The following is a 25,507-nucleotide window of genomic DNA, read 5'->3' as shown; positions in this document are numbered from 1 at the left end:
ATGTGTTTGTTCTGTCCTGCATCCACAATCAATACATAGAAGTGTAAGTACCTGGTAATTTCAGGGGTAATTAAGTAATGATATAGCTCACTGTTTCCAGCCTTTGACATTTGAAACATATGATTTCAAATCCTTCAAAAGAACTAAAGAGTGTGATTGCCAAAAAATCTTCAATAATAACTGCTCCTAAAAATACGAGAAGAGACCCATCAGGGTTTGTGCTGGATATTGAAAATTTTGATTTGGTAAAAGATGGCAATTTCTGATACTCTTAATAAAGCAATTACTATTGTGCCTAATTAACAGCACTTTTTTTTTGGTCTTTACTAATTATTTTTTGGGTTGAAAACTGCAACTATAAATTTTCACAAGGAAGCCAACTTGACTTTTTATTTGGAACAAAACCAAAAGGATTGTTCATGAGGCTGCAGCATATTTATGTACACACTTTTACTGTATCAATATATTCTTTCGTTTGGCGTATCCAACTGCTCAGGTGCAAGCAAGCCTCTGTTTATTCAGCCCACACACCAACCTGATCAGCTATCAGTCAGCAGTAGTCCACAGAGAAGGTACCTGCAATCCATACAGGTACATCACATGTCTTCATGGTGCCCCATGGAGTTTCAAAAATGGAACTTAAAGAAAATCAAGGCAAACCTCACAAAGCTAGCTAGATATCTGTTAAGCATCCAATCACTGCTGGGCCATCTGTCAGTGTCTCACCAAACTCCTATGGTATAGGCACAACGAGTAGGACTCTCATCCCTTTGTTTTCTGGTTACAATCAGTGGTGATCTAGTCAACACAGTGAAGAAAATTTAAGAGAATAAGGGAGATTCAGCTGATCAAATAAAAACATTTGCTTTAAGCAGGGGTTAACTGTGCTATAAAGGCCATAAATTACGTTGACTTGCTCTCTGGCAACTATAAGAGGAATCTCACATGGTGTGCCAGAATTATGCTTTTCCTTCAAAGCACTCTAAGAAGCTCTTCCCTACATGTGTGCAAAGTGGACGTTGAAATTTCGTGGTTCTTCTGCTATCGATGATTCTTTATAGTCCTGACTCACTTGGGGATGTGTCTTCATTCCACAAAGCTCTGCAATAAACACTGTGTGATATGACCCTAACCATGTCAGGCACTTTTACTGCTGCTAGGACTCAAGCAAATATCTGAGAGGTACTCTGCTGTCTAACATCAAACACCACCTCAGTCTGAGGTAAAGGAAGGATCTCCAGTATAAGGCTTGTAGACCCCACCATTGATGTAGATTTGACCCTAATCAAATAAGTCAAGAAAATTCACAGGATTTTTTACTCCAATTTCCTTGTTCTACATATGAACCAGTGGTCTTTTCTGATGCCAGCTGCTCACTAGCCTTTATTCTTTGGGTAAAAAGCTTTCTTATTCACCAGCCAGGCTATTCAAAGACATAGCTTCTGGGTGACCTTGTACACAAATAGGTCAACTATGCTTTTCTTTTCCCAGCACATCTATACATTTTCCCCATTTACCAGAGGATTCTTACCTTGCCTGAAGATATTTTATTCTGGAAAGCATATCAAGATGCCCTGCTGAGTATTGCTCTATCACATCCTTTACATCATAAGGCCTCAAAGTCTCCTTAAATTTTTTTTTATAGAGACGAAACTGTAGTATTCTGCATAATAAACAGAAAAATTACCAATGTGTATCAATTTCATTCTGATAATTTGCATTACTATCAAACAATTGATAAAAACTCTGGATGTTTCAAAATTGAGCAGGTTGTATCAAAGCAAGGCAATAAAACATAAGCAGAAAATCTCTAATAATGTACCACATTTGTAAACATATAAAAGTTGACTTTTGCAATTAATAGGTTCAAATACACACACAAAAATCTTTTTCAGCACTATCATCATAACCAGGAATGGTTCAAAGCTACAAAATGACATATGAAATTTCAATTATAGAATACCAGGTTGGAAGGGACTTTAAGGATCATTTGATCCAACGCTTCTTGTCAAAAGCTCCATTTAGGAGCTTTTGAGCCACACTGATGTTTGAACAGCATTTGATTTTGAACACCCCAAGTCACAGGAGATTTTCAAACTGTGAAGCTGAAGCTGCTTGTTTATTCTCAAGCCTATTACAAAGCAAATTTATAGTATATATAATGCTGAACCATTTTCAGTTTGGTTTTAAATTTGCACCTAGGAAAGTTTTGGATAGGAAATGTTAATTAGATGAAATGTGGAAGTTAAGAAGCCAGCAGCAGTTCAAGTTGAGGAGAAAATAAGTGTTAGAACTGCCTGAAGTACCCCTGGAAAAAAAGCAGTCTAACGTTATTATGTTGTGGCTATTATAGCTTTTATTATAAAATACTCTTTTAATTGATAATAGAATTCTTATAATAAGGACTGGTACTGAAAATTGTTTGACATTTTTTTCATTCTTCCCTGCTTATACATTAATTTACACTATTATATCTTGGCAGATTTATCAAACAGAGAAGAAACATACGTAAAGAAAAAAACCCATTTTATTTCTTTAATGTTTTAGGCTTGAATTTGCTTCCTCAGTAGAGTCTTGGTGTTCTTATTGGTCTGAATTCAGGAATCATGTTGTCTGTTAAGATTCTGACTTGTTTTTTGTTCAAAGTTGGTGTGAGTTTAGCAAAGATAATTCTATTATGACTTTTTAAGAGTTTTTGACTTTAAAACTTGTTTATAAATCTTTCGAGATATCAAAATCATACCTTTGCCTGGTATAACAAATGATATATGATAACAGAAAAAATATACTTTAAAAAAAAAAGCATAAATGAAAAAATAGGAATCACACTGTTGCAATTTCAATTGAAAATCTCCTTGATCATGACCCTGAAAACCCATTAAGTGGTTTTGTCTGAAAGAATTACTTTCCATTAGCATTAAGAGTCTGGGTAAACTATACAAGAGTGAAAAAAACCCCAGCTTTGCTCATGATTGAGTTTAAAAGGAAATTGCACCAATCAATTAGATTTGCACAGGATGTGGGAAAGGAACTTTTCCAAAAGTTATAATGGCACTTCTCATGGAGGTGGGGCTAGGAAACAGGACAGATATATAACCGGTGTCTGAAAGCAAGTATCAGGGAAAGAAAGGGAAAACTCTGGAGGAAACAGGTACAGAGAGACTTCCAGGGGGAGGGCGGCAGTCATGGGTAGTTTGAGAAAAGCCTGGAGGACATGACTTTCACCAGGTTTGAGAAAATTTGTGATTTTCATGACTGGTTCTCCTGCACCCAACTGGAAAAGAACCAGGAGAACATATGTTGTTATATACATGCAAGTATATGGTTATATACTTATAATCATCTTCCTTGAAGCTTTTCTAAGGAGATAAATTTGGGGCACTCTAGACTTGCAGTCCTTCACCTGGAAGGTAGTGTCTCCCTGGAAAAAAACAACTTTTGGAATAAAAAGCAATTGCAGTGAAAAGAGAGTGTTTTCCTCTGTGGACATTATTCAAGGGAAGAGTGTACAAAATATTAAGTGGAGGAGTAACAGAGCATCAGTGAATTAATTCTATGTGCCTGATGTGCTAAACACATTATCAAGCCTTGCTAGGAGTTTTCCAACCCTAGAGAATCTCTCTTGTGATACAAAAATAGAGATGACACATGTCACAAACTGAAGACTGCCAAAATGGAGACCTCACCATCTATTAAAATATCTCAGCTGAAAAGTATATAACATGCTCATACATTTGGGAATAGAAAGGGTTGAGTCAACTCAAGAGTTTATTTTAAAGTGAAAATTCCAGTTTTACAGTCACTGAATTGAGCAAGATGCTACATTTATAGCATATTTTAATGAGGAACTATATGAAACATTATTTTATAATAACTATATTTATGGAGTATCTTGCAAAACCAGCATGGTCAGTGTTACCAAATTTCCTTTCTGCGTATTTTCAAAAAGGACTTTAAATAGGGTCTGTCTTGTGCTTTTCAATATATCTAGTGTTACCAAATCTATTGCATTTTAAAAAAGTAATAACAGCAGCAATGAATCAACATGTAGCAACATGGGAATGTGATTTCCTGAAGCACAAACATTCAAAGTCAAAGCAAAGCACTGAGGAGCAGCAGAGATATTTACCTGACAGCCCGGATGGCTGTCTTGAATGTGGGGATCATATCTTCCATAAGGAAGTCACTACTGTCGCCTCTCTCTTCTGCCATGGGTTCCCCTGTTCCTGCATCTGCAAAGCAGGTCAAAAAGAGCTGTGTGAAGCCCTGACCACGTGGTATTTAGAGGGGGATCTGGCTGACTAAAGCATTAGCTAAAGTGTAATTTAGTAAAGGAACATCTCTTGCAGGTTCCTCTTTGTCTGGTCAGCTCTTGAAAGGCTTTTCATAACTCTGCTGGGACAGTTGTAAGACACACTACTTGAGGGATCTTCTCTCAGATGACAGCATTTCTGAAACATTGGAAACTTTTCTTCCTTTCCAATGGATTTAGAAGATCCCACTTTTAGAAGCTTTCACAACAAAAGATCTTGTCAAAATTATTTTCCATAAGGCTCAAACATGTATAGAAGTTACAGACCAAGTTCTTGTCCCATTTGCACTGCTTGGAGCTGATGTACCTTCGTGGAAGAGAATAATCAAGTTCCTAGTGTAGACATCCACGGTAGTATGCCCAGCATGCACTGATGCCAGCTTGCATAATAAAGGAGAAGCTGTTATTTAGACACCATTTAGTCACTACAGGTAAGAAAAGGAAAACCTGTGCCCATGGAAGCTGAGAGTAATAGCACCATATGAGGCTGCATGGACACTCAATGGAAATCTGCTGAGAGGCAGCAGTCTTAGGGAGAGTGGGAGGGAAGCAGCAGCTAACTCTAAAACAAGGTCTTAAGGGACTGCAGTGAGAGGTAGTTGAGGTGCCTGTGCACAGGCTAGTGCAGGGCTGGATGCAGTCTAGGAGGGAACTACCTCAGCGTCACATCCCTGCTGACAAACCAAGCCATCATGGCATGTGCTTTTCTGGAAATACAAATTCACTACCCAGCGTGCCCTCTTTTTCCAGTTCAAAATGGCTGATTCCACCACTGGCCATATCAATTGCTGTTTTCATGGAAGGCCACTGTGCTATTTCAAACATTGTTTTGCCTGGGCTCCACCATTCATTTCCTGAAGATTCCTCAAATGTGTACATAAAACCAGGGACCAGCAGCCATACTGGTCCCAGAAAGTCACAAACCTTCAACAGAAGATGCAGAGGAACAAAGTAAAACAGGGAGGGTAGGGGATGAATAGAAAGAAATCAACACAGACAGGCTACCTTCTGAGCTTTGCCAAAAAGCATATGCTTTCATTCGGAATGCAGTGCGAAAACGCTCCTTATTATTCAAGACAACATTCTTAGGTTCTTTTGAAGGACTTTCTTCAATGGCATCTACATTCAGAGGGGTAAATAGCTTTCCTTTAGTATTGGTACCACGAACCCGATCCAAGAGACCCAGCTTTTGGCTACAAAATAAGCAAAAGTAATCATTTTCCTCCACTGTTAACTTGTTTTCATGATGCTTTAAGTATGTAACAGGCTAAATAAATGCTTTGTACAGAAGGAAACTGCTGGGGCTACCATAATACATCAATGTCTTTGTAAACAACAGCTAAGCTCCACAGGTCATTAACTGCTTTTTATGAGCATTTTTTTTTGTATCAATGTTGAAAATGTTACCAGAGGGTCTTGCTTTCATCTCCATGCAAAACATCATAGAGCTTCAGCTCCAGCAACGTCTGCAGCATTAGATTTATTATTAAAAAGAGAAACACCACTACTTAGGTATTTAGGTATTTTCTAATGATAAGGATGCTTGGCCTTTCCTGTTCCATCCTTTCATTAACTACTGGGTCTGTGGCAAGCTATTAAATGAGTAACTCCTGTGCACAGCCAGGAGTTAAAGAAAGTCAGATGTGCTGTGAACCAAATAAATTATCAGTGACAGTCTGGAAAGGCACTGCCAAGCATTCACTAGGTGCACGGAAGGGCAAGGTACCCAGTTCTCTCTACCATTCACTTTCCATCATCTCTCGCTATCCTAGACATTGAGTGACCTACCCAAATTGTAGTAAAGTGACATTTTGTTCCTCTGACCATTCCTTGCACTGTCCTTTTACAGAATTACTGATCAAAGATCAGTTTTTCTTTAGTGACAACTCACAGCTAGGATTGTGTCTACCTGCCATCTTGCCAGCATCAGTAACCCTTCTGACAGCCTAATGACTGTAACAGTCTTGAAGGCAATTACTAACACCACTGAAAAGAGCAACACAAAAGGAATTTGCTAGAATTTGGTAGTGAGTGTATCAGACTAAATATACTCTGAGCACTTAACAGGCGATAGATGGCATAAAGGTTTGATTTGCTTGTTCCCCTTGCTGCTTAAAAATTTGCTAACTACACACTTGTTAAAACCATGGGAGAAAGCCTACCTTTTAACCCATTCCTGGATGATGCAGTGTGGGACAGCTCTGAGGAGAGGTGAATTGTGCACACTTTTGTGTGGGATGACAGGTCAGGCAGGTTGAGTTGGGGGGACAGAAAAAGCCATTGCAGCAATCAGGTGTCTGAGAGCTGCAGGCAGGAGCAGAGCTGAAGGATGAACAGCAGTGGTGACCAGAAGGAAGAGATTTCATAGGCAGACAAAGATGTATCTGTGCAGTATGCTCAGCTGAAGCCACTAAACTTTCTGGCAGGAGAGAGAAGTGTGGAGAGGGTCCACCATGCAAGGACACAGCCTACAAAGATGGGAACTTGTGTGCAGACCTTTCACTCATGAAACTACATATTCTCAATTTAAGGATAATCTTGGTCAGATGGGATTATTTTTATGTTCTAGCATCTCTGGCGTCACTGATGGGTCTTTCTGCAAGAAGGATCTATTTGTATCTCAGAACTCTGGCTGTGTCAGTATCACACCATAATACAAGTTCTTCAGCAGTTCCTATTAAAACAATGAAGGTGAGATGGATTTAAAAACACACATGATCACTTGGCAGCTTTTGTAAGAGAGCTGTGGCTAGTAGGAACATTGCAATTTACAGTATACAAAGTTCCTGCCTGATCTGAAGCACTGAAGATCACAGCTGTTGCAGGGTGTTTTGGTTGGTATTTTTAAAAAAATGAATTACTAGGGCCTCGTTTCTACTCTCTGTTTCTGATTGCCACAGCTTTGATCCAGAAGGTAATATCAGCTTTCCCATCACAAAAGATGGAACTAGTAAGGTGTTCGAAAGGCCGAACAGATGGTGAGCACAGGTTCCCAACAAATGGTCTGTGTTTTATAAAGACAGGGAGAATCCTGTGACTTCCTTTCTGCATCACTAATACTTCTTCATTTGTGGAGAAGCCATGTTATTAATTCCATGGCATTTCTGTGAAATTTGGATTCTTCAAGGACTCAGCCACCACATATGGGAAAAAATATATACTGGAAAAGATGACAGCTAATGAGCAAGTTTTGAAAAGGCATGAACAGTAATAATTGGGAACTAAAAGTCCACTGAATGAGTTGTGTTTGTGGTTTTTTTTTTTAATTCTTCTGGTTTAAAAGTAATAAAAGCAAAGTTTGAAGAAGGAATTCATTTCAAGAAGGATGGTCAGGAAGATTCTAGAATCATGACACATCACTGAAATGGATTTTTAATGCAAAAAATGCACCAAAAATCTAGCTGACTGGTAATAGAGTCAGGCAATATAAACTGATGGGCATAAAGAGGGAGTGTGTTGGTGAGGTCTTCACTGTGAAGAAAACCAGAGAGAGTAATTAAGCATGCTTAGCATGGTGGTGATCTTGAAATGATCATGTACCTTCCACAAAGGAACATGAGACTATGAAATAAGATAAACTATACCACAGCAAGAAGAAACCAAAGCAGTTTTAGGATGATTGTTCAGCAATCATGAAAAAACTGCATGTAGGACAGGCTTTTTGTGGAGATCATCTTTTCCTGCTGGAGAGACTAATAGATCACCAATTATAGATGAATTTCAAATGAAAGAGGAGACAGTACTCCATCTGTTCTTCAGGATCTCAAAATTGAACATCTTGGTTCAAGATCTTCTGGAGAGACATCCAGGATGAGAAGGAAATTTCTAGAAGGATGAAATCTACCAGTGATACTCAGATGATTTTAGATGATGAGGTGATTTCTTCAAAGACAAGAAGTGATCACATACTACACATTGATTTTGAGCAATGTATTAAATGTCACAAGATTTTGTTCGGTAACACTATAAAGAAGTTCTCTAGAAGTCTGTTTCAGGCAGAGAACCTGAAAGGTGAAAAAGCAGAAAAAAGGCAAGAGAGAAGATTGCTATTGTTTATGAAAAGCAGTTTCATACTGTATTAGAAGAACATAATTGTTGTTACATTTGGTGCCTGACCCTCTATCCAGAATCTCTCAGGACTTGACCCTTAAAACTCGTCCAATAACTGCCTTCCTTACCAAAAGACAAGGAGGCATAAACTGCATTGCCAGGATCTATGGGGATCTGTCCAACAGGAAAAGGGGCAGTGGATGTTGCAAAGTATCCAAAACATTAATCTTGCAGATTTTTTTTTAAATGTAGGACAGAAGTATAGGCAATGCATACAGAAAGCTCTGCCACAGAGCTATACAAGAATAGGAAGGATCACAACTTGATATCCTCCTCATGGATCAAAACATCAAAATATTCCCCTACATTCAGCACAAAACCCCTATGTATTTGCAACGATAATTTCGCACTCATTCATGTGTTGGTTTTTGATTTTGTTTTGTGTTTTGCAGAGTGGAGTCTAAGGTGGATAAAAGCGCTTTCAAATTCTCCTTCTAGGGAGTTTCTCAACTTTTCCCACTGTTGTCCCAAGACTGTTGTTCGAGCATCTTACGTTTGGGAGCTAGAACTCATCTGATTTGTCTCAAGCGGTTAAAAACATTAAATGCCCTGCCTAAGATTAATATTTATACTCTTTTCTATAATCAGTAGAAAGCTAACAAACTACAGAGTGCAGTTAAGCTCCATTACACTTTGAGATGACTTTACAGCTGGGGGAACTTGTCTCTTGTTATTGGCTACAGAAAGATCTAGATGCGCATTTAAAAAACAGGTCTCTAGTCTAAGTTAAAGTTATCTGAGCTGAAGCCTTCCTTGTTAATTGAATCCTGATAATTAACCCTTAAAGTAACATTCAGATTCATAACAGTATGTTTACACAATAAATATAGACAATTGTGTTCATATCCAGGCAGCCAGAGCAGTAGAATCATCAGAAAGTTAATTCATAAGCTTCACATGAAAAAATACAACAGTATGCTGTGTACAAAAAACCCAAAACAAAACCCAAGCTTCTTTTCAGATAATGACTAGCTGTCATCAAGGAACAAAAAATAGACTTTATTCTTGTTTCCAAAGGATGAAATCTTTGTCTGCTGGGGTTTTTGTTTTCACTGTGCTTTTTAAAAAGACTTAGGAAACATTTGTTCTCATGACACAATCTCCTTCATTAAACAGCATGCGCATGGCTCAGTCTCAGACTATGAAGCATGCGCAGATCACATCATCCTTCATGAGAGTGGCTAGAGCAGTGGTTCCCACCCACAGGTTCAGGTACTGCTGCTTGTCATTCAGGCTCCTTCTATTGACAATAGCTACTCTTCCTCCTCGTGAGGCAGGGGTCCCACTTCATTTGGCTTCTTTACATTCAATAAAATGTGATTCCTGACTTCCACTGCAGGTTGAGAAAATGTGGGGGTTCAAATTCATCCTGAACATGCTGATAAAAAGCTCAGAGTAATTTTTCTGACTAGTTTGGATCCATTGCCATTGCTTGTCTTGCATGCCATTGCATCCTCTCCCTTGTGGTGAGTAACACTTTTACCAAAACCTTTGTCTTTGAAGAGGAGGATGACAACTCCTTAACTGTGGTAGAAACAACCACCATAAAAGGAGGAATGCAGAAGCAGTGCAGATGCTTTGGTGGCTGAATATACAAGAGATGGCTGGCTTCTGCAGCAGATGTTTTATACCCTTGCTCGGTATAAAGAGTGGGAACCACTGAACTAGAAATACTTTTCCAGAAACAGTCATGCAAGGAATAATGCAATTACATCCCATCATGCAATCCAGATACTCTCCTCTCTGTGCTTCACCTAGTACTGGAGTTTCATAAACAAATGGCACATGTATGAGAAGAAAAATAATGAATCAGTGCTAACAGTGAATCAAACACAGCCATCTTCCATGTATTTACCACTTTCACCTAACAAGGAGTAATAACAGTCAAGATTTTTTCCTGTATTTTGGCAGTTTAGCTAATCACTAGATTTAGCCCCAAGTAACTGGAAGCAAAAGGCAGTCATATTTACTCCAAAACTTTGCTACATTATCAGCTGTGCTTATTTGAGTGAACTTGGCTTTGGGAAATCAAACACTCAGTGAGATTTCCAGAAGTATTCTCCTTTGAATGGATCCTAATAGAAACTAGCACCAAACTAATGAGGACAGCCATGAAACCTGTACTCAATCCATTGAGCTGTTCTCAGAGATTTCATGTCTTTCTCCAAGGTATTTATGAACTTTGGCCAATCAGCTTTCCCTTCTAAGGAAATCAAGTAACATTATTTTCTATAGAGAGGAACTCACAAAATTGTACAGTCTTGAAATATTTGACTGTTGCTTCTTGACAACTAATGTCTTCATTTAAAGAGCTGCTTTGCACCCGAATCTTGAGGTCTAAATTTGCAAGCTTCTGATGTCTGAGGATGAAACAGCCCCTTTCAGCCAATTTCCACACTCTCTGGTGGTGTATATCCTCATTAGTATTTAATTGTAGGCATGACTCTAAATCCGAACTCACCTACCATCAAGATTATTTGCCCAGAAAAATGAATGCAACTCCTAATTTAGGCTTAACTTTGATGTGCTTCAGAAAGGGCCTTTATACACACCTAAAAGGCTTTTGCTCAGCCCAAAGTAAAAATGAAGTGCTTTACTAGCAGCTCTCCAAAAGTTGAAGAGCTTAGGCTAGGAAAGCTGAGTTGTGTAGTGATGATCTCATGTTTGTGGAATGAAATGAGAATGAGAACCATGAGCTAAACTTGAATGACAGCAAGATGTTTGTGTGGGATATAATAAAGTTGACAATTTAGTCAAAATGTTAGTAATTCCGATGATGTGTCTTTCAGATGCCTGAAATGCTACAAATTGCTTCTATGTTTCTTTGCAGGAAGATAAAGTTCTTGCCCCACATCTTAGGTCACAGTTCAGCAAGGTATTTAAATGCATCACTAACTTTATTCAGATGGTGAAAAGCATCCAGTCGGTTTCCATTTGCTGAACCAGAACCTGCAAACACACATGCAGATATGATGTTCCACTGAACTCATACGCAAAGTTCTCTGCATGAATTTGTGTTGGCAAGGTTGGGACTGCATAAGGAAAGGTTTTTAGCTCTTACAGTATATCTTTTTACAGTAAATTCCTAAATGATTTGCAGAGCAGGTTAGTATCATTCTCATTCTATGAAAACAGAGGAAAGCACTTGTTTCTAAGCAGATCTTTGGCAGAGTCAGATCCCATGTTTTCTGAACAACAGAAAAATGAACTATCTGTAAGGTCATGCAACTTTACTTTTAAAATAACTTTTCAGTCTTATATCCCCTTTTTATGGTGGTTAGATGAACTACTGTATTAAAAACAGAAATTGCAGGCAGAGAATGGCATGCAAGAAATATGAAGAGTAAAGACTCAATTGTTACTTGAATGTATATACCTAAGTTTTCTTGTGAGGCTTGATCCAAAGAATGACTCCCTACTAAACATGACATTACTGTAAAGTGAAGAAAAGTTATTAAGATGAGACGTTTATGATTACCCATGAAAAGCTCTATGAAAAAGAATGGGAACAGCCTTTCATTTGTAGTTAATGTTGTGTACAGATCAGAATGGCTTTTTTCCTGTTCTTGTTTGGGGCAGATGCATTTAGAAGAAATGCTGATAATGTAATTTCCCACCTTGCAAAGTATGATTTTATTTTCATTATGTTGCTACTACTGGCAATACAAAAATGCATCACATTATATGCACTCTTTCATACTCACATTCTAGGACAAGCTAGAACTGATTCTGCCACTTCAAAAGAAAAAAAAGATTCAAACCAATTTCCCAAAGACAGAGAAGTATTATTCATCTTGTAGTGATAAGGAAATGACTTCTCTGCAATCACATAATAATAGATCTAGGATTGAGCATGCTTGCTCCTGGTGTCTAGTTCTACAGTTGAACAATGCTCATTAGGAGCAAGACCCTATTAGAAAGTTCAATGAATTGCCTGTGTGTGCAAGTGTCAAAGTTTCAACACTAGTCAAAATCAGTAGAACAGCTGCTAACACCAGCAAGCAAAAAACAGGCCCACAATCCTTCCTCAAACATAGACTTAAAAAGTTGGTTCAAAATAACATGTTCATTGAGCAAAGGCCCATCTGAAATGTTGGTCAGGCACCAAACATTTGCTGAATGACTTGTTGAATTCCAGCAGGTTTAGGCATTGATTAAGGAATTAAAAGCCAGTGGCACTTCTGGCATGAAGTCAGTAAACTTCCCCTGCAATGAGCAATGAACAGCAGAGGCCCAGTTCCTCCTGGTTTGGGAGACTGTACTGGGCAGGTTGGGAAAATGTTATTCTTAGCAGAAGAGCATCATATGCTCCACTTCACTGCTTACAGGAGTCACCTACTGCCTGCCTACCTCAAGGGTAGTCCAATGTGCTCACATCTCACATGTCCCGTCTTCACAGTTTTAGTTTACAGTGAACTTCAACAAAGCTTTGGGCTTCTGCCAAACTTTGATCTGCTTTCTACTATCACAATCCTTCCCTGCAGCCTTGTCATGGCATCCAAATTCTGAAATGGACTCTTGCACTCTTTTCTCTCCCCTGTGTTTTTCCTAAGTGGCCTAAGAAGAAGCTGCATCTAGCTGTGACTTTGTTATGAAGCCAGCTCCTCTTCCAAGGCGGGATCCTAGAAAGATGTCACAGAGTTCAACTCCATTACTGTGGATTTCCTACAGAGTTTTTGCACCACAGAATAGAAACCCTGCCACTTAAAGCACTACCCACCCTCAAATTTATAGACAGCCAGGCCTCAGTTTTAGTTTATTAACTAGCTGATTTTTCTGACTCTTCAGGGAAAGCTTTGGACCAATTCTCCTCTCTCCTTTATCAACTGCTGTACAGACAATGCAGTTTATTACTACAGTTTTCCCATTAAGAACTTAACTGATGCAAGAACCCAGAGACTGAGTGCACTTGTGGGCTATCGTCTCCACGAAGACCACATTCCCTTATTGCTCATTTATTTCAATTCAGCCTTAAACACGAACTGCAGCAGAGTACAAGTAATACACTCTATACTAAATCACTCCAGGAGGAAGAGGAATTTATTAATTTTTTTTTAATGATCTGGTCTGTAAATAAGAGTTTTATGAGACATGGGAGGTTGGACTGTCAAAACAACCAGATTTTATGGCTCAGCTCCATGTCTACTGAAGTCAGTGGATGCTCCCACAGGTACTGTAATTTTTCTGTTTACCTGGAGGGTTTCCAATCTCTCTTTCTGAATGCTTATTTCCATAAACACATTCCTGCTAACAGGAAGGCTCTGATGCAGGTTTACTGAAGGTTACTACATATGTAACAGCATAAAAGCAAGATATATCCAGCTAGAATGAGTGGCCTTGGGATTACAGTTTTAAAGATTGTGAGCTGTGAGTTATACTTCTCAGTCTATAATCCAGTGCATCAACACAAAATGACTTCTACTGGCCTGAAAGATACAGTAACTGAGAAGCTACTTCATGAACTCTTCTGTGACTGGATGTGCAGGAGCATCTCTAAGGGGCCGTGACCAACAGCAAACTGCACAGTCACTTGCATAATTTTAATCTGCTGCTGCACCTGAGACAGAACATATTTTGGCTCAAGGAATGGAGTAACATTTTCAAAGGATTTCAGCTCCTAAGCTCTCTCCTACATATTAAGGGTCAAAATCAGCTGTTGCCAATCTTGGAGATGGCTAAAACCTCTGACGGTCTAAATTAGTGCAACTGAGCTTGCTCATGACTGCTATGTCTGGGCAGTGCCATGGATGTGTAGTACTTAAGGCTCATGTGGGTTCACAAATGAATTAACTCCTACTCAGGCTGTTAGCTCATGAGTGGCAGGAGGACAAGTCATATTTTCCCAATAATTCAGCACTACAGCACTTGCCTGTACCATAAGAAAACTTGGGATAGGTTTTTCTTCTCTGTTAAAGGAGGCTTGAACCTAAACAATCCATAGGAGAACAGGAAATACGAAACTGTTTTCACAGCTTCCTTTATTGAAGCTGCCACGTACTGTAAAAAAACCCAAACCCATACATTTTTATCAGGCCAGGTTCTGGAACCCACACCTGTCCTCTGACTAGCAGTTTTCAACTTTTGCTAAAATTCCTGCTCTTTTTCTCTGTGCTGTAAATTGGAATGCAAATGGAAATAGCTTCAGCATGAGCCTGGGGAACTATTTATCCTTTAATTGCTATTGACTTTCATTGTGGATGGTCCACTGATAGCAGTTAAGCATTAAGTATTTCACATTTTTGACCTAATTATTTTATGCATTTTTGAATTTGCAGCTTAGCTGTAGGGGGTTATAAACATACCACTTCCACTTGAGGCCTTGCAGGCTGACTGACAATGGCTGTTTTGCTGTAGTCTTCAGTGACTGAATCACATTAGGACCATTGTCTGCTTGTAAACTCCCCAAAACCTTTGGGAGCTTTCCCATCTGTTTTAGCAGGGGTATGACCAAGGCCTCAAACGTAATGTAGCCCTTTCAGTACTGCCAGAGAGATTGACTATCCTGCTGATCCACCTTAGTATTTATCATCAAGAAATCACTGCACATGGTGAATTGCTGCAGACTTGATCCCTTACACAGCAACATTACTCTGTGCTGGACTGTTGAGTAATAACATGAAACTGAACTTTCTAGTTCACCCTAGAACAACCTGACTTTATGGCATGGATCAGGAGAAATCTAGACCATGATTAATCATAATGAACAATAAAGCTGTTCACAGACAATCAACAAGCAACATTGCATTTGTATGATTAGTTTTTTCGCTGTGTTGTTAAATTGGGAAAAAAGCAAGCAATTAGGAAATGGATTAGTTAATCACTTTTAATGACTGCCTATGGTGTTAGTAGCATGTTTTTGTTATTTGCTCATGAATCCACACAGAACGTTTAACCTGCATCCTTTGATAACTGTATTAAAACAATGCTATAATAATAGCAGCTACATACCTGGCAGTACCATCCAATTGCTCTTTCCTTTTACAGAAGAGAGGAAGTATTATAAGAAAGCAAGAAGAGAAGAATTATACAATAAAGTCAACAGATTATTTTTTAAACAGAAATTACTAATCTATTGCTTCCTTTGTTCTGTGGCCATAACTGACAGTAAAATAAAAGCTACATTTTCAATTAGCCAAAAAAGCAAAGAAAGTGATACAGTTTCCTGAAACCAATCTGTGCTGCTTAGACTGGCAATGCAATCTTTGGTGAGAAGTGCACTCCCTTGCCCTCCCTCCCAGGACCTTATTTGCAAAACACCTCTTAAATTTCAGGTTGCATTTGAATCACAGAGCAACCTACATACAAAGAACAAGCTTGAAGTCACAGTAATGAGTGTAGACTCCAGGCAAGCCTGAGAATTACTCTCTGAACAAAACCTGAAGCACTTTTTTTCAGAATGTGGTGTAACAATAAGTCCAGAATGAAAGTTTAGAGCACAAGCTTGGAAAAGTAATACCCATTATTAAACAGCTGATACTCTCTAGTTGAAAACCTTGTATTTAAAGGACTGACATGTTAAAATGTTAAGACCGAAGATGACTAAGGTGCCTGTTTGACAGATAAGAAAAGTGTGGATCAGACAGTCTCATATCCATAAACATATGAACATCCATTAAGTCTGACTGTCATTATGTATGGAATGCTTTCCACTGAACTCAGAAGATTAAAATAAAATCATGACCTCAACTCCCTAGAAACGTTTTCTTGTGAACATTCAGTTAATAGTTTCAATGAGAGACGGTTCTAAGCATGCTTTGTCTGTCCTCCACTGAATTATCCTTGAGCAAATGGTATAGCCAAAAGACAAGTATTTAACAAGCATTAATTATATTAACACAGCGTGGCCACTTCTGTGTGAAAAGTACAGGTGCCAGTGAAATCCAGGGCTAAAAACTTATCAAGATAAAAATTACAGCAGGAGAAACTGAGATTTCCAAGCAGTAAACTCCTACAAAGGGAAGCTGATGGTGAGGCAGCCTTCTCCTCTGCTTAATGCCAACATGTGACTCTGATATATCCCACCACACAAAGGGAGAAGAAATGGATCCAGAACCCAAAAACTGTATTTTTCAATCTCAGTGAGGAAGTTAACTGGTAACTCTCTGTTACCTACAAAAGCCTCATTAATATATAGCTACATCAATTATGTGTACTTTCCTAACTTCACAGAAAATGATGATGGAGAGGTGGACAATGCACTTACCTGAAAAACGGAAATGATACAATTGATTCATAAAACCTCCAGGTAGCAACTAGATCAATCCTGTTGGGGTTAGTAGCATAGTATCTCCAGGCAGCCTGAATTCCAAGGGAGAGGAAATAATTAGTGTGAGGTAAAACTATTCCCCAGGCTGAGAGCAACCAGATTGTTTCAAAGAACATAATACACAAGTGACTATCTGGAAATGAGCTACTAATCAGCCATACCAAAAAATGTCAATATATGGCTAAATTATAAACACTGGATTATGATTTGAAAGGACTGCTAAAGGACATGAGAGAGAACTACCATCAACAAGACATGACATTTGACTGAACTCACTTTATTCTCCTGCGTGGCATATGTCTGAAAGAGCTTCAAGTATAGCTGGACCTGTCCAGTATTTCTGGAAGTGCTGAAGCTAGTTTGCTATCTAATGTTCTGTCAGAGGAAATTTTGATGAGCAATTTTCTATTCCAGCATTCAGCTCTAAACAAAATTCTCTAAGCACATACCCCCAAAAATACTGTAGCTAAATTAGCTACCTACTAAGTGGAGATGCTTTCATTTGAAAGGTGAATTCAATTTAACACTCGTGCCCACAGCCCCTTCTGTTTGCTATCGAGTGGTTTTAGTGAGAACAGCCTAATATGCCACTCAGCCTGTTTCTCCTGAGGACTGGTTTGATCCTGAGTACCGATGCTTCCAGCTGTTGCCACAGAAACTGTCTCTCTGTGGAAGTGCTGCCATTTACTTCACTGCCATCAGGGTGTGCTCCTGTACTTGGTTTGCATGGCAAGGTTTTGGTAGTGGGGGGTGTGGGGGGCGATATAAAAGCAGCTTCTGTAAGAATCTGCTAGAAGCTTCACCCTGTCCCACAGCACCAATGCCAGCCTGCCACTGTCAAAGTCCAAGCCCATGAGCATCAGTGTCTGCACCTCTGCAATAAAATAGCTGAGAAGGGGAAAAAACACCAGGAGCAATTGCAGCTGGGGAAACAGCAGCAGAGAGGAAAGGGAATGTGTGAGATGAACAACTCTGCAGACACCAAAGTCAGTGAAGAAGGAGGGGAAGGATGTGCCTTGTTGCCAGAGCAAAGATTCCCCTGCAGCCCATGGAGAAGACCATGGTGAGGCAGACTGTCCCTATGCAGCCCATGGAGGTCCATGGTGGAAAAGACAGCCACCTGCAGCCTGTGTAAGACTCCGTCCCAGAGCAGGTGGATACACCCAAAAGAGGCTGTGACCCTGTAGGAAGCCCATTCTGAAGTGGGCTTCTGGCAGGACCTGTGGCCTTGTGGAGAGAAGAGCACACACTGGAGCAGGTTTGCTGGAAGGACTTGTGACCTCATGGCAGACCCACGCTGGTGCAATCTGGTCCTGACAGTCTGCACCCCATGGAAGAGACCCACTCTGGAGCAGTTCATGAAGAATTGGAGTAGCCCGTGGGAAGGACTCATATCGGAAAAATTTAGGGAGGACTGTCTCCCACTACAGAGACCCCACACTGCAGCAGGGGGTGGGTGTGAGGAGTCCTCTCCCTGAGAAGACAGGAGCTGCAGACACAATATGTGATGAACTGACCACAACCCCATTCCCTGCCTCTGTGTGCTGCTCAGGAGGAGGAGGGAGAGAAATTGAAAATGAAGTTCTGCCCAGGAAGAAGGGAGGGGTGGGGGAAGGTATTTTAAAGATTTTATTTTCTTTTTTCATTTTCCTACTCTTATTTCACTGGCAATAAATTAAACTCATTTCCCCAAGTCAAGTCTCCAACAGTAATTAGGGAGTGATCCCTCCCCATCCTTATCTCAACCCATGAGCCTTTCATTATATTTTCTCTCCTCTGTCCAGTTGAGGAGGGGAGTGATACAACACCTTCAGTGGGGACTTGGCCTCCAACCAGGGTCAACCCACCACAGCTCCACATGTAGTAAGGGTATCAACTCCAGTTAAACTTGTCAGCCCCCAGATTAGTGTTTTCAAGCTTAATTTTCTGACTTCATAACAAAGACAATAACTGAAATCCAAGTGTGCTAAGGAGCCTCCTGCTATTGAATCCTCTGGTCATTCAGTGACTTAACAGAAGATCCAGGGTGTGCTTCTGTTTTTTCAAAGCACACATACCAATTTACGTCATTTGCCTTGATTGAAACAGTCACTGTCTATTGTGTTTCTTCTGTTGCTGTTTTCACATCAATAATAACATAACTTTGTTTTCACATAAAAGCGCTCTCAAGGGAACTGACAAAACCTGGATTCTGGAAAGAATATGTTTTCAACAGCTTGTTTTCCATCATTTTGTGGCACTGATGCAGAAGTTGGTTGGTTTCCAGAAGCTAGCAGATGAGACCCTTTCTTCTTAGAGATATTCTGGGAATCGAAAGAATCCTGAAAAACTGCAAGGACCGCTGGATTTTCTAACTCAGGGGGCTAAAACTGGCTCCTTTATAAAGACAGCTCCTCACCTTTTGCAATGGGAAATGAGAATTGGGACAGGGAGGAATGGTAGCCCTCATTAACATAATGCAGCAGTCTTCATACACAATGCTTTTTCAAGGATAGGGTAAGTGGCTGCAAACCTGAATGAGTTCAGCTGCTGGCTTCCTTCTTTTCTCAAAATGTTTTTGACGATGTTGCTCCTGGACCTTCAGTGCCAGCCCTGAGCCCAAAATGCCCTGAAAGCATAGAAATTGCAGACATTTCTTACCCAGGAAAAACAGATTCATAATGAGAGGAAACAGGTCTATAGGTGAAGCTGGATATGGCTATGTGGGACCTTTATCCAGTACAGCATGCCTTTCTCACTGCTCTGCTCATGGGACATGAGGTTGTCATGATTGTCTCAAGGGCCACACCAAATTATTCTAAGGTCCTGAATGTCTACAGCTTTTCCAAACTCAAGGTGATCAGATGGTCTATCACTTTACACTCAGGGTACAAAGTAAAAGATAAAATAAAGAGTTTGTGTGATGAAAGAGCTATGCTAACAATGGGTTTGGATGTGTGGGACTTATCCTCTGTGAAATTCTTTCCAAGTCTAAATCTAATAGAAAAATATTATAAAATCTGGACTTGTGATGGTTTCTGTCACTATTTGGTCAGTCTCAACCCAATCTTGTCTCACTCTTACCTGAGAACTTTGCAGACAATGCAAATACTTGGCCTGTGTAACACAAGAGAACAAATATACTTTCCAAAGGAATTTAGAGATTGTTTCTTAAGCAGACAGAATAGTATTAATCTGGTTAGATCAAAAATTCCTATACTGTCACCTGCCATCTAAATGTCCTTGGGTGCGTGTCAGAGATCTCCTCTACAAAGGAAGGGAAAGAGGTGCTCTGCAGAGCTGCACTGGTTAGAAAGGATGACCACTGGTCTGGGATGACGACTCAGATGTAGAGCTCTATCTTGCAAGTGTTTATAGCTGGGTAAGATGGGTCCAACCCTAATTAATAAAAAAAAAAGGTGCCGAAATCCTTTAAAAATACATCTTGTGTGACTATGTCAACAACAGTAAACTATCTCAGGCCAGGGTACAGGCTCATGAACTGCCTTGTGATTTCCTTGGATTAAATTTGTTTCCCTGCTGGATTAATTTTGTCCAATGCCAACTTGCACTGTCTCAAAAAGTGCCCACACATGGTTCAAATAGTATCAGGGTGAGAATTTATTCCCAACAGATTCTATGCAAAGCTGGGAAGAAAGGACTTTGATTTACTGATATAGAACTGCTCAAATGTCTGAATAACTTCTCAAAAAAGGGATTTTGATTCCGCTGGCAGTTTTGATCTCTTTACCTTCTTTTTGCAACTGCAAAGCACTGGGCTGTGCCCAGAAGATAGAGGGAAGGTACTTACTGCAGGAAGGGCAAAGAAAGACACTCCAATGAGAGAGAACGTAGCTGCAATCAGCCGTCCCTCCCATGTTTTGGGGGTCTTGTCACCATACCCAATCGTAGCAAGGGTGATCTGTGGGTAGAATGACCAGGACATCCCATAAGTAAAAGAAAGCTGACAGCTCTGCTTTAAATGCCACCACAAAAATGGCATAACTCACTTAGCTCTATAGATAATGATGCACAGTGTGTTAAAATAGGACCTCAGCAACGGGCCAATTGTTTTGGGGTTTTTTTAATGGTATCATTATCTAAAGGCATTTCACCAGGAGAAAAGATTTCGTCTTAAAGCAGCTGCCTTTCTAGGATGAGTTTGCTGATAGGGAACTCCAAGTGACATTGCATGCAGAGTGACCCTCCTGCTCACCACCAGTGCACAGTTAGGAATAGGACTTGTCAGTTAACAGCATGAAGAGCTTTAGCAAACAATCAGGGCTACCTCTCCCTGAGGTCTCAGTCTCTGTGAAACAAAGATAACTTCATGAAAACATACTCCTTTCCTGCACAGTTGCTAATTTCCAGCTATGTACCTTTTCTTATCACTGAGACCAGGACCTAAATGTCCTGGATATGTAAGGATATGAAAATATCCAGGTGTTCTATGCAACACCTGGGACCTTTTGATTAATAATAGTGAGGAGGAATCTCATAATTTATGAGTGAACTGCATGAAATAAAAAATATGCTGCTGAATTTTAGTCTCAGCATAGTATATACTCCCCTAATAACAGGCAGCAAAGCAACATGAATTCTCTCTACCAGGTGTTCAGGAATATTTTGTGATCAAATGATCAGTGGAGGAAACCAACACTTCTCTCCATCAGAAGAGATAAGAACAGGTGTATGAAAGGTCTCTTTTGCTTAGCATCCTACAGCCAGTGGCATTCCCTGAGTGATTCTTGGGGAATGCACGTAAGAGACAGGAGAAGTGTTGAGTAATCCATTCCAAAGACGTTTTGGACTTGTTAAATTTCATCCCATTAATCATTGCCCAATACTCCAACCTAGATCCCTATTCAAGGCCTCTAGTCCTTCAAGAGAATCAACAGCATCTCCCAGTTTCACCAGCTCTGGTTTTGCCATTTACTGAGAGACACAGCTCTCCCAAGCAGGATGCTGACATCATGAGATCCATGTCTTCCATAGGCATAGGGTCTGCCAGTGCAGTTATATCCAAAGAGACACTCTTCTAAAAGACAGGACTTCCAGAAGCCAGGAGCACAGACTGATTTCTGAAAGGGTTTAAGCACCTCTGTGCCTTTGACTGAAAATCAACAGGGACACAAGTTCTGTTAATTGGTTGGAGAGGCACCCCCTACTTTGGTAACGCTACACCAGTAACACCCCTCACACAACTTGAGCAGCACTTATACTGTAATCCCTAACACCAATACCTTATCGGTTCGTGGATACAAAGTTTTTATAGGATAAACAGGATATTTTTGGAGTCACTTACCAACCCCCACCACAGTGCATCTGCATAGGTTTCAAACTCTTCCTTCATCTCCACCCCATTAGCATCCTTTTCAGGAACATCTTTTTCAACCAGATAAACAAGAAACGAAGATAGGATGAGCGTCAGGAACCCGATGTACCAAGCAGTGATGAGTTCCTGCAAAAGAAACAGATGGACAATAGGGGCTGAAAACAGTCTCAATACCCACAGTGGCAGAGTAAACGTCAGGAGGAGACAGAAGCACTGAGGAAAACAGCAGAGCTGTAGCTGCTGGCTTGGCCACAGTCCATGACCAGCCCACTTCAGCAATGGGGGGAAATAATGCAGAGATTTACAAGAATTAGCCCTTCCACGGCATCTTCCTTGGGAACAACCTGGAGCAATCTGCAGTTGTTGTGCTGCATAAAGCTGGATTAAGGATTTAGCTGCACGCATAACACAGGGTGCTGCAGGGCTCTGTCCCTGACCTTGACTCTTCCCACTTCTGCTGCCCCTAGGCTTGGTCAGTCTCGGCGGGCCAATCAACAGCTCTGCCCTCTCCTTACCTCCAGAGAGACAAGGCTTCAGGACACAGTTTCTTCTCTTTAGGCATATCAAAACAGATTCTGAGGTATGAATTGATGCAATAAGAACAGACCTTGAAAATTGTCTGTGTGAAAACAAACCTGAGCTTCCTTGTTTTAGAGGGAGTGACTACACTGGAGTGTGTGGCTAATCCCACTGATGTGGGAGATGCAGCAACCCAAGTTCAAATCCCAGCAATGTCTGAAATAAAGCAGAAACTTTTTTGATGAAGGTCTTCACAAGTTGGTAAAAAAACAATATTCCTTTTTTTTGGGGAAAAAAAAATTGTAGCTGAGAATGTCATAATTGAGTCTTGAGATAAGTCAATTTTCTTGGCTGATTTCTTGTGTGCAACCACAGAAGGAAATTTCTTGGCTAACCTTGTTAACAAAATTGTTTCATGAATGTGTCCAGTGCAGTAAAGTTCTTGCAACCCCTTCTTATCTCCTGCAGCCAGCTGAGGTCCAAAGGGTGGCAGTTGGAAATCAAACAAGGAACATCTGAATGAAATCCCACACAATGAAGCTTTAAACACTTTCTAAACAATGTCTTTGGCACATACACTCCTTCCACAATCTCAGTTTCCTGAGAAACATTTTTTGACATAAGTGTTTATATGTCACCTGCCTTGTAGCAAGTTTATATGGGGAAGAAACAGAAGTTGGGATGAAATGAAGCAGGGTGGGTATCCCTATCAACCACTACAAAGAACCATAGTCTAATTATGCTGTGCCAGCTGGCATTTTAATTTTCAAAAAACCTTAAAATGTCAGGAATGTCATTCATGGATAAGAAAAAGCAGTATGAAACACAAATTATAGGCAATTTCTCTACACTCTTTGCAGATGAGAAATCTCATCTAGAGAATTTTTATGCAGATAGTTTTTAACTTGTAATAATGTTTGGTGAAAATGGAAGAACACATCGTATCTGTCTTGTGTGAGACAGGCTGTGTCTGACTATAGCATCAAGTTAGACTGAGCAAAGATGATTTATGAAATTTTGTCTGTCTGGGTTGACACTGTGTGCATCTTTTGTATTGTCTGACCCGTGATTCTGAAGAGAAATTATACCAGTACCTCCTTCTGAAACCACATTTCTGCTAGCAGCCTCTTTTCACCCTTCCAGGGTTCTGCTGCATCTATTCATCAGACAAGTCTCAGTAGCCACTACAAACATGTAGTACAAACAGGCAGTTCTGTCAAAAATTTCAACATACTTCACCACTAAAGGGATGTCCCTCCTCCCATTCAGTGTAAAGGCTCCTCACTTACTTTGCTATGTGCACAAATGGCCGATCCCAGAAGTTTCCATGTGCCGCCCCGCCTGTCCATTCGGAGCATCCGTAGGATCTGAAGGAAGCGAAGACTTCTGAGAGATGTGGCCAGAACATTGCCCTGGTTCCCAACAGCAACCACTGGCACTGAAGCAATCAGCACAAAGATATCTGCAAGGTGAAAAGAACAAAGCTTGCTAATAAAAGTGGCCTCATCACCTACTTCTTAATCCCATCTGGTAGTGCAAATTTTAGGTAAATTTTCAAGCTGCCTGAAAATGCCTTCTCTTGCCAACTAAACAGATATCTGCACCTGCCACAGTTGGCATCGTGCACAGAACCCACCAGAATGTCTCGTAATCTATTTACAGATTGATGCCCTGGACTTAAAACACTGTCTGAGCTACCTTAGGGGTGCACAGAAACAGTGCCCTAATGCCAACAGAAAAACAACCTTAAATTCCCCCATCCCAGAGAACCACCGCAGTGAACAAGTCAGCAGATGAGAAATTTGGTTTCTGATGATGCCTCTAGTGTTCTGTTCTTTTGGGGATTAAAATCTCCAGGCCAGTAATAATATGGGCCAAGTGCCTGATCAACTGAAGAGGTTCTTTTTGGTTTATTTCTTTTTCTTTATTTTCCTTGTTTTCAGCCTCCTTTCTGATCCTATACATACACAAGAAAAAAGTGGTAGCAAAAGGTTTCATACATTCTCTGGGACCTCAGTCTTCAAACTATCTTCATATTGTATTTCCAGCCAGAGTGGCACTGTATGGATTTCAAATTTCTTGACTTTCAATCATTCTCAAAAAAACTGCCAGTGACAATCAAGAGATGATATTAATAATTCCAGTGGGATCTTTTCTGTTCTTTACCCAGATATCAATGAAGACTTATTCTCAGAAGTGAGATGACACTTTTACTGAGAATGCATGATACAGCATTGATTCCAGTTGCTCACACCGTGCTCCACTGCCTTCACAATGCTATTAGAAATATAAGAAGTATTTATCCAACAGTAGCACTCAAAGGAGCACTGCCAAATTAAAAATAGCACAGATACACAAGGAAAATTTGGTCCAATTTTGTCTGCAGTTCAGGCCCACTAGATGAACAAAAGGAGGGAGAGGGGGGGAGAGTAGCAGGTATTCATGTAACTGCAGCACCATGGCTCCCTGGAGCGTTGTGTGCTGTGCAAATAAAGAACAAAAAACTAGAGCTTGGCCTCTAAAGAACATCAAAACAAATGATGGACTCTTGGAAACAGTCGACAAATATGGATGTGCGATGACAGATGCTCAGGGTAGAGTGAGCTCCCAAACGTTGGCTGGTTGGTCTGTGGGCATACTGGAGAGTTTTAGGAGAGGATTCAAACATGAATAATATGTAGTTTTATGGATAGCTATAGGCAGTGCCTTCCAAGCCTGAAAGATGACATGGGCGAAATCACAAAGACACTTGTATGGAAATGTAGACCAACATTATGAAGGTAAAACACATAATTTGAATATGAAAGAGGGGTTGTAAAGATGGTTTAGGGTTGGGATATGAAGTGGTTTGAAACTGAAAACAGACAGGGTATATTTAAGAATGAGATTAACAAAAATGCAGTGGGACTCAGGACAAGGAAAATGTGTTTGAAGGGTAGAAGAATCCATTTTCTTCTAAATGATCAGCCATCTGGAGTGTCTCTTG

General features: G+C 40.2%; 1 protein-coding gene across 2 annotated transcripts in view; it reads right to left on the bottom strand.

Moving 5' to 3' along the window:
- KCNQ3 (potassium voltage-gated channel subfamily Q member 3) overlaps positions 1 to 25,507 on the bottom strand; it is a gene marked incomplete at both ends in the record, with an annotated part of 208,147 nt that overhangs the window by 3,722 nt on the left and 178,918 nt on the right. The window contains 10 exons of one of the 2 annotated variants that reach the window (XM_084260202.1): positions 1,532 to 1,663; positions 4,130 to 4,232; positions 5,318 to 5,505; positions 11,799 to 11,855; positions 15,371 to 15,397; positions 16,626 to 16,720; positions 19,201 to 19,296; positions 20,479 to 20,589; positions 21,973 to 22,128; positions 23,811 to 23,983. In XM_084260202.1, coding sequence (XP_084116328.1) covers positions 1,532 to 1,663; positions 4,130 to 4,232; positions 5,318 to 5,505; positions 11,799 to 11,855; positions 15,371 to 15,397; positions 16,626 to 16,720; positions 19,201 to 19,296; positions 20,479 to 20,589; positions 21,973 to 22,128; positions 23,811 to 23,983 — 1,138 coding nt within the window. The remainder of the gene's footprint in view (positions 1 to 1,531; positions 1,664 to 4,129; positions 4,233 to 5,317; positions 5,506 to 11,798; positions 11,856 to 15,370; positions 15,398 to 16,625; positions 16,721 to 19,200; positions 19,297 to 20,478; positions 20,590 to 21,972; positions 22,129 to 23,810; positions 23,984 to 25,507) is intronic. The other variant, XM_084260203.1, reaches the window with a different exon arrangement.

This window comes from Gallinula chloropus, assembly GCF_964237585.1.
Source record: "Gallinula chloropus genome assembly, chromosome: 2".
In the NCBI taxonomy this organism is placed as follows: Eukaryota; Metazoa; Chordata; class Aves; order Gruiformes; family Rallidae; genus Gallinula; species Gallinula chloropus.
The sequence above is the reverse complement of the archived record's forward strand: the minus strand, read 5'-3'. Positions and strand labels throughout refer to the sequence as shown.